The 20,077-nt window shown below is 46.4% G+C and overlaps 2 protein-coding genes across 2 annotated transcripts; both read left to right on the forward strand.

Moving 5' to 3' along the window:
- The first annotated feature begins 7,011 nt into the window (after nt 1–7,011).
- hoxc13a (homeobox C13a) lies at nt 7,012–9,660 on the forward strand. Its single transcript, XM_086134380.1, has 2 exons — nt 7,012–7,678; nt 9,404–9,660. Exons 1-2 carry the CDS (start codon nt 7,012–7,014, stop codon nt 9,658–9,660), a joined length of 924 nt encoding a protein of 307 aa, XP_085990506.1.
- Nucleotides 9,661–17,114: 7,454 nt separating this feature from the next.
- hoxc12a (homeobox C12a) lies at nt 17,115–19,072 on the forward strand. The gene is made up of 2 exons (XM_086135611.1): nt 17,115–17,760; nt 18,834–19,072. Exons 1-2 carry the CDS (start codon nt 17,115–17,117, stop codon nt 19,070–19,072), a joined length of 885 nt encoding a protein of 294 aa, XP_085991737.1.
- The last annotated feature ends 1,005 nt before the right edge of the window (nt 19,073–20,077 follow it).

Consider the following 20,077-nt stretch of genomic DNA (forward strand, 5'->3'; position numbering starts at 1 on the left):
TGACCTTCGCTTGCACTATCAAAAATATAGAACGCACACATATGAGACATGTGCGGTCTTTTATTTGCTGACGTTCGCCTGCTTTGCAAAATCGCTCCCACACATCAAACTCGTGCTTCTCACATCAGCTGAGTCCGAATCCAAACGAGGAAAGGTCTGGTAAACGTCTACAATTTGAAGTTTGGGCTACGTAATCGCAGTGTGTGCGTCAAAGTATAGTGGTCTCATTTCTGATGCGTAGTGATGTGTTGTGCGCACGATGCGCATGGCAGTGCAGGCGCGTTGAGCAATTTGGGAGATGATTGACGATGAACGTGTGTGTCTTTTGTCTGCAAGGAGCCATCGCCGCCTCTCTTAACTTGAACTTGGACTTCGGACGAGACGCGTCAGGATTTATTTGCTCTGCTCCCAGGCTGCACCTCACCCCATGCGGTGGCGGCGACGGCGGCCGCCATCTTCGTCCCTCTCACAAAGCACTCCGTGTAGTGCACGAGACACTCCACCTGACGTCTTGTTAGAGGCTCAAATAGGACTAAATGTTGACCACCATCTTGCGTCTTCAATCGATCAGCAGCGACACTCCAATTGCGTTTGGTGAAAAAAAAAAGGACTGGGAGGGTTATCAGCACATTTTGCTTGTGACTGCGTGTGTTTCCCAACATTCTGTGAATATATGTGGGGGTGGCTCTTTCTTCTCCTCGTTTCCACTCTCCACGAATGCGACAACACGACTTTGGGCCTGCATATAGAAGCGAGCATTCTAATAGGACTCAATAGTGGTTTGTCTTGAGCGACATAATATTCGCTTTACCTTGCACGTCATGGGAAAAATATTCGAAAGCCTTCCATGATGTGGTTCTCTTGTGGATCAGACATGTTTCATGGACATCACTTATTCGTTCTTTGAGTGTGTGTGTGTGTGTGTGTGTGTGTGTGTGCGTGCGTGTGCGTGTGTGTGTGTGTGTGTGTGTGTGCAGGTGTTCCTAATGTTGTGGTCCTGGAGTGGTGGAAAGCAACATCGGCCCGGTGAGCTTCATTGGAATCATGCTTCTCGTATGATTTAACATTTTTCCCGGACGAATTCACTCACGGTGGATCCAAACAGGGAAAACGGAATGCCCACTAAATGCAGATCTACTTCAGAGTGGCTGTCTGTGAAATTGAAACGAAACCGATTATGTTTATTTTTGCGAACGCTGATTTTCGAACCCTCTGTGACGCTTATTTGCAGAGATTTTTTTTTCTCAAATGGTTGCAAGAGTGCCTGCCTGCATGTTCATAAGCTCTAGCCTGCAGTGCGTGTTTGTCTGTGTGTGTGTGTAGTGTTTACATTCAATCATTGGAACATATACATACAGCATCCGAAATGAATCCGTTGAATATTTTCCCCGCATTGAATATTTACAGTCCAATCATCCATATCGTACTACGAGAAAACGACGTGTATTCATTGTCACATTTATGTATGGTCGCAATTAATTGCTTGCAGTGTGAAGCAAAAACGTGTGAGATTTTTACGGACACTTTCCGTCTCGGTGTGAGGCGGCCTGGTGCGCATCTTCACGGAAGCCTTGCAGCCGTGTCTCAGGGCGGTAGGCTGCAAGGCACGTTGTCTAAAAAGCGTTGCAGCACCTCGCCAAACAGCTTTGGATCAAGTTGAAACGAGCTCAATCGGAAGCCAAATCAGAGGTGATACGCTCGACTCATTCTCTCGCACCACTTTGCCACTCTCGTGCGTGACACGACGCGTGTCCTTGAACGGGTTGCTGGCACAAATATCCTGAAGATTTGTGAAGCGCAAATAAACACGTAGCGTGTCTGTCAATTTAAAGAAAACGTTTCCCACGTCATGGAATATTTGTCTTTAATTGGCATGTGTTATACTCCTGGCCATGCACGCGCACTGCAACCGGCGCCTTGGAGGCCCAAAGTGTTTCACCAAATATTTGGGCTCCATCCCAACTTTCTGTGACTTGGATGTGCGCCAGTAATTCGTGGCGTTTTTCAGCAATAGTGTGGCGTGATATGTGGCCAGGAGAAGTTCTTGTGCAACGGGATGAGGAACGTGGCAGGAATTAGCTCATCTTTTTTATTGCGTGCAGGTAAAAAATAAAAATAAATCAAACAAAGAAACAAACACAAAAAACAAGAGCAACAACAACGATGCACGCACTCCAATTTTCGCTGCATTTGAACCTTCTGTTTAGACGTCGTCACCTTTTTTGGTTGATCTATGTTTCACTTTTCCGCCGACTTTGGTGTTTCAGTGCATGCCGTACATTCTTGTGCGCGCCCATGGCACCGGCTTTACGAACGTTTGTGATCTTGAACGCCATCAAAAGTGCAAAGCACTCAAATTAGACGTTGCTTTATTTTTGTGCGTGTGAGTTTTTTCTATTAGGGTTTTTTTTTTTTTTTGTTGTCACAAGAGAGAACAACTTCTAACCATTTTAAACTCCCGCTATTGTCTTTCAAGCCAGGTCACAGGCGCAGAGGCGACCTCTGCGTCACAATATTCGGTACACCTGCACAATGTAATGCGACTGAAATGTTCGTACAATAACGCTTCATTTGGACAGAATCCGCCCTGCTGTTATTATACAATTAAAACACCGCGTGTGCGCTGCTGCGATGACTTCCACGTCGTAAAAGGAGGCAACCAAAAATACACATTTTAGAATTAGAACTACGTTTGAGGAACCCAACGAGTATGTGAATCCGACATGATGCTGATGAATACAGTTACGAGTTACGTCGCATTCTGATATTTGGTCTTGTCCTCCATGCCGCTCTTGTAGGTTGTGAAGTGAGTCAAAATTAGCGAGAAACTTACGTTTGGTAACAGCCAAACTTGCATCCAGTGTGATCAGAAAAGCGAAATGGAAGCTGCAGGTCACACACACGCACACACACCTCCAGCAAGGGTGACTCACATTGATTTGACTTACCGGTTGCACATGCACTCGCCTGTGTTTCCTGTAAAATGAATATCATCAGTTTGCGTTCATTCATTCATAGAAAAAAAGAGCAGCCTCCAACCCTTTCCCTCATTGCTCACCGCCCGTCTACGTGTGCTTATATGTGTGTGTACATACAGTATATGTCTGCTGCGTTTTCCTTGAAGACTGCAGTGCGGCGATAAGTTGCGCGTTGTGTCTGCCGAGTGCAAAGCAAGCAAACAACAGCGGCACACTTGTTGACGCGTAAGCAAGGCGGCCTGTGCTCTGCCCGATGCCGCAGCCGAACTCTTGGAAGCTATTTTGCGCCCCTCCAAAACTGAGATTTCTACTTCATGAGCACGCCATGTTTGACTGAGACGTGAGCACATGCAACTGGAATTCTCCCCATGAGCAGAGCACAGAATTAACGAGTTTGTTGTTGTTCGAAAGGGCCGGACAAAATCAGCCCAAACTTCCTGGGAGAGGAAGACGCAGGTAGGCAGGCAGGCAGGCCTTGGGGGTGCATGGATGACACCCCCCCCCCACCCTGCCCCCACCACCCCCATGCATGACACAGTCTCTCTGCAAGAACACAGCAAGTTTGCTTTTTAGCGTGTTTACAACAAGAGAATCCGAGTTGCCGCTTCACGCCGACTCGTCCAAAATGCAAGGCACATTTAAAGCCCCCCACCCACACACACACGACGTGGCTATACGTCGTGGCTTTCTAATGCGCTTTCTCAAAGAGATGGGGCTCCACTTTCACCATATTTCCACAATAAAACAACATGCCTTTGTTGGGACATTTACCATGCGCTATTAGCGTTCGTCAGCGCATATTTTCTCTCAGTACGCGCCAATTTCAGCTCGCATTGATGTCAGATGGCAAACCTGTTGCAGACTGAATCAGAAAAGAACATTTGCACTAGAAATCACAAGGAAGCGGCAGCGTCTTCTGATTTGCTCGGCAAATGTAGTCATGTGCTTCAATATTTATTCGATGGCTCTAAATCGTGTTGAGGCTATAAGGTTGTTGGCCACTGGATTGTAAAAAGTACATAACAGAATTGGGTAAACTCCTATTCAGGGCCCCCCACCCCCCACCCTTGAACTTGTTTCCATCTTCAAGTGTCTTTTGTGGGGGGGGGGGGGGGGGGTTGGGTTGTTGTTGTTGTTGTCGTTGTTGCTTTGTTTTGCTTCTTTTGTTTTGTTTTGGTTTTCCCGGGCGCCCTTGAGAACTCATCAGCGTCATATCATGATTTTTCAGTGATATGGTGGAGTATTATTTATTACTGCTCTTACCACAACTCTAAGAAATTCTTCCAAACAACACAACATCATTGCTTGGTGCCATATGGTCATTTGCTTTGGACATTTGGGATTTTCCCTGGAAAAATATCTATCTATCTATCTATCTATCTATCTATCTATCTATCTATCTATCTATCTATCTATCTATCTATCTATCTATCTATCTATCTATCTATCTATTTAACAATTTGACTTTGAAGAAGAGCGGTTGCGGCCTTCATAGGAGTAACGGAAGTAAATCAGACACTCCAGTTCATTTTTGATGAAATAAGATAAATATTCCGGTGCCTCTTTTAACCCTACAATTGTGGCCTATATATCAAATATTCCATCTCCCTTTGACGATTAGGATTTGCAAACCCAATATAATCGCAAAATGTAATTGTGAAAATCAGGATGCGTGCAACGAAAAAAAAAAACCCTTGTTAGTGAGAGCGAAAAAATGCCCTTGTTGGTAAGAGCAAGGAAAAAAAAAGTCCTCGTTGGCAAAAACTTTCTGACTTGCAATTGTGGACGCTTTTGCAGATCAACTCGGGATGATGTGGTGTTGCCTTCTCACACAGCAGCAAATGCTTGCGAGTTAGTGCCTGTAAGGAACTAGTTCGCGTAGTGTGAAGTTCATTCTTGTCAGTCTAGACTCTGATTACGACCCTGTTTGTCTGCGTTTTTTACCTTGACCTTGGACTTCCGTGCAGCTGCCACCTATGCGCCCTTCATGCTTGTGTTTTTCCTTAAGACAAAGGAGCTTTAGTCCTTCTCCTCAAAAGGACAGAGGGGCTCTCCTTCCTTCTTGGCGTGCACGCGCACACGATAGCCACATTTCCCATGACAGCTCAGCACAGGGGGGGGGGGGGGGGGGGGGGGGAACAGAGACGGTGATCAGCCGTGGCTGGTCAGGCTGCTTCTTTAGTCGGGGAGTCATCAGCTCGGCACAACAAAAGTCCTCATATTGCAGACAGAACTACGAGCACGAGCCTCTCCCTTATTCGACAAAAGCTTCACCTCCAAAATCAAGCCACCAGCTCCTTTGCGAAAGTCTTTGCAAATCAGCGCCTGCACATCACCAAATAAATTACGTATTTTCTCGCGTGGCTTTCTTAAAACTGTTACCCCAGTGAATTCAACGCGAAAAGCGTGTTGTCAAATACTTTTGCACTTTGAGCAGGCCGTCTAATTAAAGACACAATTCTTTCTTTGATCGTATTTTCAGGGGGCCTGAAGCGTCTGCGTCTACGAATCTGGCGCTTATCATTATGACTCCAGCACAGTCAGACTGCAGTGAAAATGCAGGCTCTTTTTTTCACCGCTCTCATGACCTAAACAAAACCCGAGTCATGGCCCTTACATTTCTCCAAACTTTCGCTGCCTGTGAAAATACACACAGAACGCGTATTTCTCTGCGTATACACACTCGCACACGCACACGCACACACACACCAGCACGCGCGCACACACACACACACACACACACACACACACACACACACACACGCACAATATTGTGACTTGTCGGGAGCCATTTTTTTGTCAGCACGACATACAGGATTATTTCTTTCAAAAATAATAATGATGAGTGTTTTTTTGTTTTTGTTTGGGACCATGCTAGGAAATGGCTGCATTCATATATATTCCTGACTCCCTATTTGTTTTTTATGTCTGTATGAATGTACTGAAGCTGTCATGTTTCTTTATTTCAGATCGGGTATATATTTATAAAATTGCGGTATTTAATCAAGACAAGTGGGAGAGACTCAACGTTTCTCTTAAAATGTTGAGATCAACTGAATACAGACGTAAAATAACATTTGCACAGTAGCAATAATTTCTCAATTGATTAAATAATTTCTCAATTGATTAAATTCAGAATTCTCCTCAGTGTTTTGTCCACATGCACTATATATATACATTGTATATATGCACACATGCACTATTTCCTGCCTATCTTTCTAGCTTCCACAAAGCAAAATTTAGTGACTTAGTTGCGTCCCGAACGGTATGTTTTTATGTTTTTGTTGGGGGTTTTTTGGGGGGGGGGGCTGCACTAAATTGGAGTGGATGCCTTAGTCACCTCAACAGGTACGTGCACTGTTACACATCTCCAGAAGCCTTTAATCCGGTATTGAATGCTAAAAGTGACGTGTGTCTGGTGTATTCTCCAGCTTTGCAATGGTTCAAACACATTAAGGCACTTGTTTGTTTGGAAGACTACTTTTGACCGATTGCAGAATAGGAATTACATGCGTGTTTATTCCACACTGGCTGCGATGGATCCTTTCCCTCCCCGAGAGAGTTGGAAAGGCACTTTTGAGGACTGAGTGTCAAAAAGTGCTCGAAGACGGGAGCGCACGCTGTGTTTGCTGCTTCTTGCTTATTCCGGCCTTCGGCGGTGCTCGGAAGCCGGCTAAAATGCACAGATTGTTTTCATTTGGCGCCCCCCCCCCTCACCCCACCCCAAGTGTGTAAACTTGCCTTTAAGGGAGCGAGGCTGGCCGCTCGGAGCCAATGGCAGCGCCTTCAGGCGCGCAAAAGGAAGCGCTGACACACGAGCCAGTGGCTCTTTAAAGGGCTCGCTGGCTCACTGGCTCACTAAGGCTTGTGTGCGCGGAGGCGAGGACCTGTTAGCGTATCACGTGCCACATCCTTAATGAAGTGGACACACCAGGGGCACCCGCGTGCGCATGCGCCGGGTGCAAAATGTAGTTGGAAATGAGGTGTCCGTCCTGGAGAAGTCGACTTTTAAAAAGCATCGGCAGCCCATGATATGACGACTTCGCTGCTTGTGCACCCACGCTGGGCGGACACCTTGATGTACGTTTATGAAAAAAGCCCGAATGAGAGCGGGCCGACGAAAAGCCAAACAATGGAGGGACTGAGCGCCAATTGCCCCGCGACCCACTGCAGGGACCTGATGTCGCACCCCGCCCTGGGACGGCACTCCGGCACCATCGCGACCCACCACCAGAGCTCCGTCTATTCGGATATTTCCTCGCCGGACCCCGCTCGCCAGTGTCCCGCCCCTCAGTCGTCCTCGGGCGCCTCGCTCGGTTACGGCTACCCGTTCGGGGGCCCCTACTACGGCTGTCGGCTGTCCCACTCGCACAACGTCAACTTGCAGCAGAAGCCGTGCTCGTACCACCCGGCGGACAAATACGCCGAGCCCACCACGGCGCTGCCCAGCGACGAGCTGGCGAATCGGCCCAAAGAGTTTGCCTTCTACCCCAGCTTCGCCAGCTCGTACCAGGCCGTGCCGGGATATCTGGACGTGTCGGTAGTGCCCGGCATCAGCGGCCACCCCGAGCCGCGACACGACGCCCTCATCCCCGTGGAGGGCTACCAGCACTGGGCTCTCTCCAACGGCTGGGATGGGCAGGTGTACTGTTCCAAGGACCAGACGCAGTCCAGCCATCTGTGGAAGTCGCCCTTTCCAGGTAAATCACACGAAAATCGTCTTTATTATTTTATTTCATTTTATTTGTCGCTGCTGCTGCTGCTGTTGTTGTTGTTGTTGTTGCCGGTGGTGGTGGTAGTGTTTCCCCCCTCCATGCCACGCATCTTCCGTTTTTTGTTTGCAACCAAGTCGTGGGGGCTTTTTTAAACGCGTGGCCACGTTGTTTACACTGTGATTTATTTCCTCGATTTTTAATGTGATCGGTCCCATTCCACTGGAAACCCCCATTCAAACACACAGAGAGTCGCCGCGAACGTGCTAGCCAAACAAACACGTCCCCGGCCTCGATGAATGTATTTTTTTGAGATGGACTTTGCTCTTTCAAGGCTGCCTTGCTTCAGTCCTTCGACTTGTACCCAGCCCCACGCGGGCTCTCGGAAAAATGAAAAAAGTCGGTTGCAGTGCACTTCATGGCCTGACCTCCGAAAGCAACCTTGCTGAGGTCATGTGATGGATGAACACAAGTTGAGTTCAGCCACGCAGAATAAGCGAGAGCAGGGCAAACCTTTGGCCCTTTATGACAAGATAGCAACCGAGCTTGTTTGGACTGTGCCAATAAACCTCAACGCCCTGTGATGGCTTGCATATATCAGGACCCACTTGTGTTACACACGCGCGCGCGCACACAGACACGCACACACACACACATACACACGCACACACGCACTTGGACATCATGTTAGACACAAAAAATGTTCACCGGAGCACTTGTCTTATTGTAAACCAGATTTGCCGACTCGTGTCAAATGTCTGAGAATCACAAAGACGACCTCTTCGCTCTAAAATGGCTGCAACTGTTCTCCTTTTATAATGCGAATGGGGCAAACACATGTGAAAGCATCAACAGTTGCCTCTCTCTGTAGAATGGAAAAAGAGAAACGCAAAACACATGGCATTTATTTTTTAGTTTTGTATTTTCACAATACGCACGCACTGATCCGCGCACGCGTTTTCCTTCAAGATTACTTTGCCAGGCTGCACCCAACAAGACCTGTCGTCGTTGGCCACGGTGTTTAGCGCTGTCATCAATTTACAAGACCCCTTACCCGGCCCGCGAGACTACACACAGTTTTACAACAATCGTGTAGTCCAAATACTTTTATTAATTTTTTAAATCAAAATTTGCCCTGTTGCGCCACGTATTGCGTCCCATGTCCACGTTTCTACTTTGAAGCTGTTCATGTTCATTTGACGGGAACACGCCACATTCAAATGATTGAGAACTCGAATGAATATGCTTGCTCGCTCAGTGTGGAGCGCTTTGGTGCAAAAGTGACTTCTAGATGGCCGCAACCTTGACGCAGCGTTGCTGTGAAGGCCCCGGTCGCTTCACTGCTCATTGTTTGTGCTTGACGGTATTACCCACAATTCCTTGGGACACCTCTGCGCACAAATCGCGTGCCATTGATTTCATTTGAGCTCAGCGGGCTCGACATTGACGTGCAGCACACCGGCGGAATTGTGAACCACAGGCAGACGGTTGAAGGTGTCGTTCGTATACGTTATTTTTGCATAAATAGTGTAGCCGTTGAGTGTTAAGGCCGCAAGCGCGCGGTCGTGCATGCAAATAATGTGCACCGGGACTCGTTAGATGAACCATCACGCGGCTTTGGTCGCCCGTTTGCCATCAGCACGCAGGTGATATTTGTGCGCGTTTATGGACGCGTGTTTGACCTTGCCCTTGTCTCCTTGTGTCCGCATGCAGATGTTGTGCCGCTGCCGCCTGAGGTGAGCAGTTACCGGCGCGGCCGTAAAAAGCGCGTGCCTTACACTAAGGTGCAGCTGAAGGAGCTGGAGAAGGAGTACGCGGCCAGCAAATTCATCACCAAAGACAAGAGGAGACGCATCTCGGCCGCCACCAACCTCTCGGAGCGCCAAGTCACGATCTGGTTCCAGAACCGGCGCGTCAAGGAGAAGAAATTCGTCAGCAAATCCAAGAACAATCACCTGCACACCACTTGAGGAGCCGGCGTGCTCCTGCGTCGCGTTTACCTCCGCCTCGGGGGAATAAGATCGAGAGCAACGAGCATCTTGCTTTGTTTTTAAGTTCACTTCCATCAAAATGTCCATCAAAAGAACACACGGCCCGACCGGTTTCAACTTGGGAGACCAAGTCTCTCAAAACTGTGAAAATACCGAAAATGGACTCCATCTTTGTTTTATATGACTGTACATATATAAATATATAATATTTAAAACGATATATGTAATTCAAAGTCCAAGTATTGCGTGTTTTCTTTTTTTGATGATGATGAGGATGATGATTATTATTATTTTCGTAATTCTCCCCACACCAAATCACAAAAGGACTGATGACGTTTTTAAAAAACATGACTGATGTTTGCTGACTTTAATTTGATTGTTGTTTCTTTTTTGTTTGTTTGTTTGTTTGTTTTTTTAATCGCCATACGGACAGGAATGCTTGGCACTTCGTGTCAGGTTGCACCCAAAAGATTTTAAGACCCTCAAGGAGAAAATAAAAATATTCGAAAGAAAAAGAGGAATATTTGGGGTGAGCCGTTCTTTTCTTTTCCCCGTTGAATTCAAAAGCGATGATCCTCTCCGCGGGACTGTTTGCTCTTCTAAGGCTGCGATGTTGTTTATCTGTGTAGTGCAATGCCTTTTTTAAAAATTATTTAAATTCATATTACGTATGGCTGAAGTGTATCCTCGAGTATCCAGTGCCTGTAAGTTCTCTTTTTTTCTGTTTTCTTTTCTTTTCTTTTTGTTTGTTTGTTTGTTTTGTCCAAGAAGGATTCTGTCATGCATCTGCAATGATTGTAAAGCATTAAAGTCAGTGAGTACTACACCTGGATGCACACGCCTTTTATTTGTCGCGCCGAGCTTGTAACTTTGCTGCACTATGCCGTGACGGTCTCATAAATACACGATGATGACGATGATCAACTATTCCAATCACTCAGCCACTGCATGGCACACACTCTCGCTCCCGCCTGTGGCGCGCGCTATAGCGCGTGCACGCGCGTGCTCGGAGATGAAGGGGCACGGTCCAGCGGATGTGCTCGGAGCCTGATGAATCCAAAGTCTTCCCCGGCGGGCATTGTAGCTTCCGCGTGGCTGCTGGCCGGCCTGCTGGCGCCTTGCAACGTCTTGTCGCCCTTTGCCGAGAGGCCGAACGGTGCACACTTTCCATCCGGACATATTTGTTTGGTGCACATTTGGTGGCTGTCCTCCCAAATTAGCCGCATTCCTCGCACTTTGCCCCTTCTTGTTGATTTCAAAATACATCGTTTTCATTGTGATCAGCGCCATTATTCTTCTCGTTATTCTAATTATTATTCTCATTATTTTGATCCTGATTATTATTTTGCAATTTGTAGATGGATATGGTATAGGGTATTGTTTTAGTTCTCGGGAACTAAATTGCTCCAAATATGCCGTTTGTGCAGCGGAAAGTAGAAAACAACAATTAGCAAATTGCATTCGTACTTCTTTCCTTTTCTTTTATTGCTGTATTGTAAACATTTCCAGTTAGACCTTTGCTCTTTATCGATTTTTTAAATGATAATAACGGAATCGTATTTTTCGCGTTTTATATTTTAATTTATTAGTGTTACTCACGGAGTTGCGTAGTTGTACACACGCATCTTGTTGACGCCAAAACATATCTGCCACGTATTCACAAGAGCAAACCGTTTTATTTGGGAACGGTTTGGACACTTTGCTCACTTTGTGGCATAATTCCTATTCCGACTCAATCCAAGATGAAAATGTGGAGGAAAAGACGCAAGTGAGATTTGCACTCAACGCAAGGCTTTACTTTATTTTCACACAAAACACCCAAAAAAAACCTTGTTCGCTGTTGTTGTTTTTTAAACTAAATGCACCGTGGCATTAATTCATACGCAGAAAAAAAATGCAATGCGGGTTGTTATCGGTTTGAGCAAACGTGTTTGCCACCAGCACGGGGCCGCCGCTCTTCAATGTAAACTTTGAGTCGAGAGAAGTATAAAGTTTGTACGTCGTCTTAAATTTAAAAAAAATTAAAGGCATGCAACTTGAGATGAGTTTATGTTACCGAGCCCGGGTTTTTCATTTGCGCTTTTATTGGTCTGAATAATCGATAAGTGTTGGACGTGATTACTATTTTCCTGCCTGCGTTTATTTGATGGGTGAAATGTAGCGACGTATCCAGTTGCAAATAAAATAAGCTGTCATTATTGTCGAGTTGCAATCTGCTTGGCCATTTGTTGCCTGCCCCCCTCGGACCTCCAGTCTCACCAGATCGTCGTAGGTTGTTGACTGCCATTCGAGATGTCGTTGGTTTTGTCGCTACACTTTTGAAGTTGTTGTGCAAAAGTTGTGCCTTTTACCCTTGACCATGACTATGCAGTCACTTTGACCTTGACATGGCGGCAGATTGTGCATAATAAATAGGGGGCTGGACACCGACGCAGGCGGTTTGTTTGTGGCCAAACAAGGTGTTATTTCCCCGTCTAGACAGACGAACTTAATGGCATGCCATAAATGCATAAAAAAAGGGGGAAGTCAGGCAAAATCCTCTGAACGCATTTCGAACCGTCACTCCAGGCCTTGCATTAACATTTGGTCTCTGCACTTTTGTCTTTTTGGTCCTCTGACAGAAGTGCTCTCAGAAGTGCTTCCTCTGCCGAAGTGGACACCGTGGAGCACTAGGCGGACCTCGAACGGCAGCGGTGGCGGCGAGAGGAGTGACGTGAACGTCATCCTGAAGCGAACCCCCGTCAAGGTAACAAGCTGGTCTTTTTTTTTCTTCTCCTGCAGCTTCGACGTGGCAGCTTTGCTTTGCTCCGTCTCACAAATGGCGCTGACCACTTTCCACAGCTACGATGCAAATTTCAAAGCACCCGTGTTGTATTCTTGTCCTTATTCGTATCGCTCTTTCTCCGCAACAGTCGCCCCCGCATGCTGCACTGAATTATATTTGCAAGATATTATTCAAATGATAACGTGTACAAAGTTGTTCAGCAATAGAGCTGCAAATATTTTCGCATGCAGTACCAATTAGCCACACAGCCCGAATGAACATTTGTTTATTTTGGAAGCTGCCATGTGTATTTTGTGACATTGTAAATTGTCTTCATCAAATAATATATAAGTCTAATTGCCATTAGCAATACGAATCTATTAGTCAAGTTTGGGACGTTAAAAATGTTCGTTCCTCACCCCCTCCTCCAATGTATACACACTTAATGTGCACCTGGAGCAATCGGGTGCTCAGGCGCAAAAAAATAAAAAATAAAATAAATAGATAAGAATAGAGAATAAATATGTAAGCGAGGTAACATGCAAGGTGAGGACTCCTGGCAGCTATATTGGTGAAAGTTTGTTTGCTCCCTTGGAGCCTCACTAAACAATAAATTCCATCCTATCAATTTATGTGATGAGGTTCAAAATGAAACCGGTCCAGGTTGTGCCTTGTACTTGCTGACTGAAAGTCTCATTTTCTTTTATTAACGAGTGCTCGTAGCATTTCTAAGTCTGAGTGTGTGTGTGTGTGTGTGTGTGTGCGTGTGTGTGTGTGTGTGTGTGTGCGTGTGTGTGTGTGTGTGTGTGTGTGTGTGTGAGTGTGTGTGCGCGCGCGCGCGTGTGTTTGGGGAGGTCGAGGGGTGGAGCTGCAGGCCTTCCACGGGAGCCATGAAAAGGGGGCTGATAACCTCTGGTGGTGAGCAGAGGAAAATATCAGGAAGTGCTGCCTGCTGCTATGCAAGCCTTGCACAGTGGCAGCTTGCTCGCTTGGTGTTTAGCTTTCTTACTTTTGACTTATTGATGGACTCTTTGGAGGGGGAGCAAAAAAAAAACAGCCATGTCTTGGACCAGAAATGTATTTTTATTTCGGTTGAATTAGAGTTCCATTTCAGTGCATGCACGTGAGTGTTGTTTACACACATTCTAAACGCGCACTTGAATGTAATGGCCCTTTTAATATAAATTGCAGAACAGAAATAGAATACTTCTTTTTACACTGCACAATATTTTTCACATTGCAATCTATCCGGAAAGCTTTTGGATGTGTCACTTATGATTTGACAATGCATTTAAGATCCTTACACTTAAAGTGTTTCATAGTGTGTGGGTGGCGCATTGCGATACAAGATATTGCATTTTCATTTTGCGTGGCTCCACAGTAACTTTTTTTTAAACATTAGGAGCACAGTGGCCCCTAACCTGAAATTTTAGGGACACACACACACACACGTACTCTGAATTGACTTGCCAATAAATATGCGTGCATGCCATTCATTTTAGGGATTAATGATGAACGGGCTGAAGTTTGGAGCAGAAGTTTGTCAGCAACAAAAAAATAATAATAATAAAGAATAGTAGTGATTTAAATAAGAAGAAGAAACGAAATCCGAAAATCCGAAAAGGTTGCACTTGCCACGAGTGGATGAAAATTGTCGTTGCGTGGTCTCAAATTTCCGCAGCCAAATGTCTTCATTTCAGGGCAGCGTCGAGCCCTGAATTTACTTTTTTTAATGGTGGCTGCAGCGTGCATGTGTGAATAATGGAAATGCACAAATTCCGCTCACTAAAACAAGCATTTACAAAACATCAGTACCATATATTTACAGGACTATACTGTCATCCAAATATTATAATTGAGTTCAATTATTTTCTTTTTGAAATATAAAACTGATCGCTTTAGAAAGGTTTTCCCATCAAAGTGACGGTCAAGTTCGATCCGACATTGAATTATTTCACGTTCATTTAACGGAAAAACTCGAAATACCCATTTTTCTTTTTTTGGGTGGAGTCCTGCTGAATAAAGCAGACGTTTGGACTTTCATCCAAATGTTTTATTTTTGATGCGTATTATTTTAACACACTCGTGTCTTGCTGATGCGCAGCAAACGCTGCGTCCAGTGTGCTTGCTGTCGTGGGGCAATTTCGACGCTCATCCCAAGTGGCGTTTTCAAGTGAAACTAGCACTTGCTGCTTGCATGTCTTGAAGGGAGCTTTAAAAAAAAGGGCTTGCCCAAGGCCATAACAACCTGCCTCACTGAATCAAAGAGAGAAAATGGAGAGAAAGGCCCTTTGTTTGGGGCTATTGCCCTGTCTGGCCACCACCAATGGATTCCAGGAGGCTAATTCCATTATCGAGGAGACGCTGTACTAGACAGTGACCTTGACTGTCTCTATGCTCGATATGCTTGGCCCCCCTTAGCCCCTTTTTAAGATTGCTTGCCTCCCCCCCTAACGAGAGCAAAAGGCAAATGGATTTCTGCGGGAGCCAAGCATGACATCATCCCGAGAGTGCAGGAGATGCCCCGAGCGCAGCCATCGCACTGGGTTGAAAGTCAAATGCGGACGTTTGGGAGCAGAGCAGCGGAGGACGCCCAGCACTGGTCCTCTTCCGTCCAAGGTAAAGAGGCGACTTCAGCCTTCGGCTCTACTCACGCTGCGCACCCAGGTGGCTCGTGTAGCTTGTGTGGCTGCTGGCTGGCCGCTCATGCAGGGCCGCTTTGGAGTCAACGTCGCACTCGATTCTTTGGCTTTTGCTATTTGTCTTGTGACAAGCTCTTGACGCGCTGCACCAGAACGCCTAAACGCTCCTCACTTTAGCTGTGATTAAAAATATACACTGCAGCAGCAGCGCGTAGTGAAGTGGAACAAGGCTATTTGAAATCTCCACTTGAAGCCTTTTCGAAGTGCGGTCTGCCTTTATTTAGTTTGGTGTGATGAGATACAACATCAGCATTCTGCTCTCAAATGCCGACTGGTTTACAAAAAAAAAGGTTCCTGCATAACACTGGAGCATATTTGAAGCACGTCAGGATCACTTTGGAGAGCAGGAGCTCTCACGTACTTGTTAACGACTCACTTAGCACTTAGAATTGCGCAAGGTTTTTTTCTTATTTTCTTTTTTTTTTCATTCCTTGTATTTTAGATATATAGTTGATATTTTATGTCCACCAATTTGTTCAAACATGCAACACACACACACACACAAGCACGCGCACACACACACACACACACACGCACAGACGCAAACACACGCACACGCACACACACACGCACACACACGCACGCACACACAAATTGTACAAACTTCAAAAACATTCCGCATCATTTATTCACACTAGTCAAACAGATGTAAAGTATTTTTTTCTAAACTTTGACAATTTTGCCAATTTTGAGTTCAAAACCAAGTTCAAGCAACCGTGAACTTGGCTTCGTCGTGCATGCCCGCCGCTTATAGCGAATGCAATTGTTTTGGTTTTTTTTAATACCTCTGTTCTGTCTATCTTCGATTTAATTAAGTTTAGTAATACAGCAGTTTTTCTTTAATTCATAAAAATATGCCTATTATTTGCATCATTTGTATAGAATCTCAACGAACAATTGTGCAGTTGATGCAGAGTTCATTGTGAAGGCTGCAAGGGGAGTTTGTGGGGCTGGCTGTGCAAGTTGCGTGCGAATGTTTGTGCGTGTTGGGCACTTTCATGTTAATGATAGTGCAAACTATCTCAAGCAAAGTCATAACTGCTCTTTTCTTTCTTTTCGATTTTCTTTGTTGCTGCTGCTGTTGTTGTTGTTGTTGTTTTTTAATTCAAGATGCCCCGATCTTTTGTAGAGAAGTGACTCCACAAATCAACTAATTAGCGCAGACGGAAACTCTCAGTTACGTGTCCCCTGTTATCCTGTAAAAATCATATAAAAGAATTGCGAGAAGGGTAACAATCCCACCAGAGTTAGTCAGTGGGCTTTATTGGAGCGATCTGTTAAACTTGTTCATGTGAGGTGTGCTATAGAATATACGCTCTTAAAGTAACCTTATAGAGCCACCCCACCCCCCACACACACACATTTTTTTCTTTTCAACAGAGCCACTGGCTTCAACCCACTGAACCTCTCTTACTGTAAATACGGCAATGAGCATCAGTCCTTTCTTTAAAACAATCTTGTAAAGTTGGGACATCACGCCTTTATGTGACAAGGAATTCAACCATAATTTGGTACAAGATGCCACATGCAAACCCTCATCGAAATGGGCTGGGGGGCAGTTTTTTCATGAGATAGACAGAGCGTTTAACAAAAAATAAAAACTTTTGCCAGCTTGTAAAAATATTAAACGAGAACACGGCCAACTCCTTTATTGAAGTGGTTTTAAGAAAAGACAAAAAAAAAGCAGCACTGGGTACTTTTGGTCTCATGACTCAAGTCAAGAAAGAAACAAGCTTGTGGGATTTTATAAAAAAGCTTTATGGTATTTTCAAAAAGCATATAAAGCTGAGCTATAGAGACGTGAATGTTTTGTTTTGCCTGAGCCCGAGCGAGTGGGTGGGACCCCGTGGAGCAGAAGTTGGCCTAGACACGTGGTCTTAGGCTGACCAATCAGACGCCCCCCCAGGTTTAACTATGTTAAATGTCAGATTGCAATAAACTAGAAGCTGTTGGTCGGGCCCGCGGAAATGGGCGAGCATAATCTCCTTAATCCGGGCTTTGTGGGACCTTTGGTAAACATCCACACTGGAGACACCTTTTATTTCCCCAATTTTCGAGCCTCGGGGGGACAACTGGCGGGGCTACCGTCTCTCTCCTACCCCAGGAGGGACAACGTTTGCTCCCTCCCGTGGAATCCTTCGGAGCCGTGCAATGGATACTCCCAGTCCTACTTCAGCAGCCCCGTCTCTATTAACCCCTCGTTCAACCGCTCGTGTGAGATCAGCAGAGCGGAGGAGGCCAAGTGTTACTACGGCAACGGCGCCAGGGAGGCGTGCGGCGGCGGCGGCGGAAGTGGCGGCGGTGGTGGAAGCTCGGGCTCGGGCTCAGGTGGCCTCAAGCGGGAGGACAGGGCGAGGGACACAACCTCCTCATCCCTAACATCAGAGCACGGGATGCACGCCGGGATTGGCGCCGCCGCCGCAGTGGCGGCGGCCGCCTTCGCCAAATACGAGTACGGCAACGAGCAGCTGACGCAGGACCCTCCGTCCTGCCAGTCCATGGAGTCCGACTCCAGCTCGTCCCTGCTCAACGAGAGCAGCAAGCCCCCATCCGGCGACACGCAGAGCCTGGTGTCCCCGGCAAGCCACGCCAACAACATAGCCGCGGGCGGAGGTGGGTGCCGCTTGACATTTCAGAGGGGAACGGGAAAGAAGCTTTTCATTTGATTCTGTTGTCGTTGTTCGAGTGCACGCTGCATGCGCGTGTATAGCTAGGCTGAGCATACACGAGTGTAGAAAAGCGTCAATTAGTGCGGTAATGTTGTACAGACAGACTGCGAAGGAACTTGCGCGGTGCGCACACGCCACTAGGGGTTGCCCTAAAAATGCTCCACGCGCCATGTGTCTTTTCTTCTTTCTTTCTTTTTTTTTTGCGTCCCCTCCACGGTGGAGCCCCTTTTCCAAAAGACCGCATCTTTGTCACCGTGCTCCCACGCACGCATGCACCTCGCCTGCATGCATGTGACTTTTGTCTTGTGTTGGCCGCTGAAAAGTGGCGCGCCCACTGCCGCGACGCGCTTTAATTAACAACAACCAAAAAAAGAAAAACAAAGAGAGAGATCAGCCCCGCTTCACTGCCTCCAGATTAATTTCTCTCTCTCTCTTTCTCTTGTTTTTAATGACTTGTAAACGGTATTATTATCAGTTGCATGTCTTCGACGCTAATTTAACAAGCGGCCGCAGACATTGGCAAATAAAGATAACGCGGCTTAATTGTCACGTGAATGCAACTTTAAATGCGACAATAAAACTTTTTGCTACGTGCCGGAGGAAGATGCAAGGGACACGATGAATATAAGTAGGATTCTGGAAAATGTCTTATCGATTGCTGCTTGAAAGACGCTATCTGGGGGAAGAACTAAAACAAATTGCCTTAGGCGTCGCGTGCAGGAAGTGGCTGCTTGCTTCCATATCGGCTTAATTTCTCTGATACCCAATTTAAAGTTTACGGAGAAAACGTCCCCTCGTGTCCGTTATTATTTGTGGTGATTGCTCAGCTCAATGGAAGGTTTCGTCGAGTGGGTCGCCAGTAAGCTGGCGTTCCTCCAGACTCGCCCTAACCTTGAATGTGACCGTGATTTTGCGTTATGCAGCTATACATGAACTTGCTTCAACCTCCTGTTCTTCCTCCTCCACCACCTCGCCGTCCTCCTCCTCCTCACCACCTTCGCCCTCTTCCTCGTCCAGGTGCCCCGTGGTACCCGATGCACACGCGGACCAGGAAGAAGCGCAAACCTTACTCCAAACTTCAGCTGGCCGAGCTGGAGGGCGAATTCATGCTGAACGAGTTCATCACCAGACAACGACGGAGGGAGCTCTCCGACCGGCTCAACCTCAGCGACCAGCAGGTGAAGATCTGGTTCCAGAACCGCAGGATGAAGAAGAAGAGACTCATGCTGAGGGAACAAGCTCTGGCCTACTTTTAGTGCTGACGCGGCTGCAGAAGGTGAATCAGCGAGACGCTAAAGAAAGAAAGAAAGAAAAACGCAAAACAAAAAGTAGCCCAATCTTCTGTGCTCACGTGGTTTTCAAGTGCATGCACGGCCTCTTCTTCATCTTTCCAAGGAAGTTCTGTTCGCCAGCCCCATTTCCTGCTTTTTTCGAGCCAGTGTATGAAATTCAATCATTGCTGTCGTCGCACAAATTTGGGGAGCTTCAGTCAAGTCGACTCCCCAATTTTAGGGAAACGCAAGGAGCCAAATTTCACATAACACCCTCAATGGTGTTTTTGCGCGCGCTTGCGTGTGAATGAACGAAAACAGGCAGGGCCTCTTTCGAAAAAACCTTCCAAAACAAAGCTAGACATTCAAAAGGACCGCCAGGACTGAAGTGGTTGCATCCACGCATCAATCCACTAATGTGATTAAATAGCAGGGAGGGTGGAAGGGGGGGGGGGGGGTCTTGCCCTCTGCGCATACACACGCACGCACGGACACAATATAATGTCGTTTGGGCCATGCGTTGTGGACACGTTCACGGTCACGGGCAGGAAGTGTGCAAGTGTGCAGGAGGAGAGCCACGCAGTACGTCAAGTCCAACAAATAAAGGCAGGTTCACCGTCTTTATTTTTCGTGTGCATTACAAAGATTACGCCCATCTGATGTCATTGTACTGCTTCCTACCTATGGAGAAGTGCTGCACGCATTTTAAAAAAGAAGGGGAAAAAACTAATATTTTAGTTGACAGCATATAATTGTTAAGTGAAAAACTCCGTGTCCGTATTTTAAACAATCGACATATTGATGCATTTAAGGCCTGATGGTGTAATTTCAGCAGGCGATTTTCCCTCCTCCAGGCCTTAAACAGAATTTCAGATTTTTTGGGTGCTCATGATGAATAGATATCTTGCGAATAATCATACCAGCACTATGAATAATAATGAGAGCAATCGTCCATAAGAAGTATTCGCGTGTGCGGATGCAGTCGCACGA

This window comes from Hippocampus guttulatus, chromosome 1 (assembly GCF_054856545.1).
Source record: "Hippocampus guttulatus isolate MCC_2025c chromosome 1, RoL_Hgut_1.0, whole genome shotgun sequence".
Lineage (NCBI taxonomy): Eukaryota > Metazoa > Chordata > Actinopteri > Syngnathiformes > Syngnathidae > Hippocampus > Hippocampus guttulatus.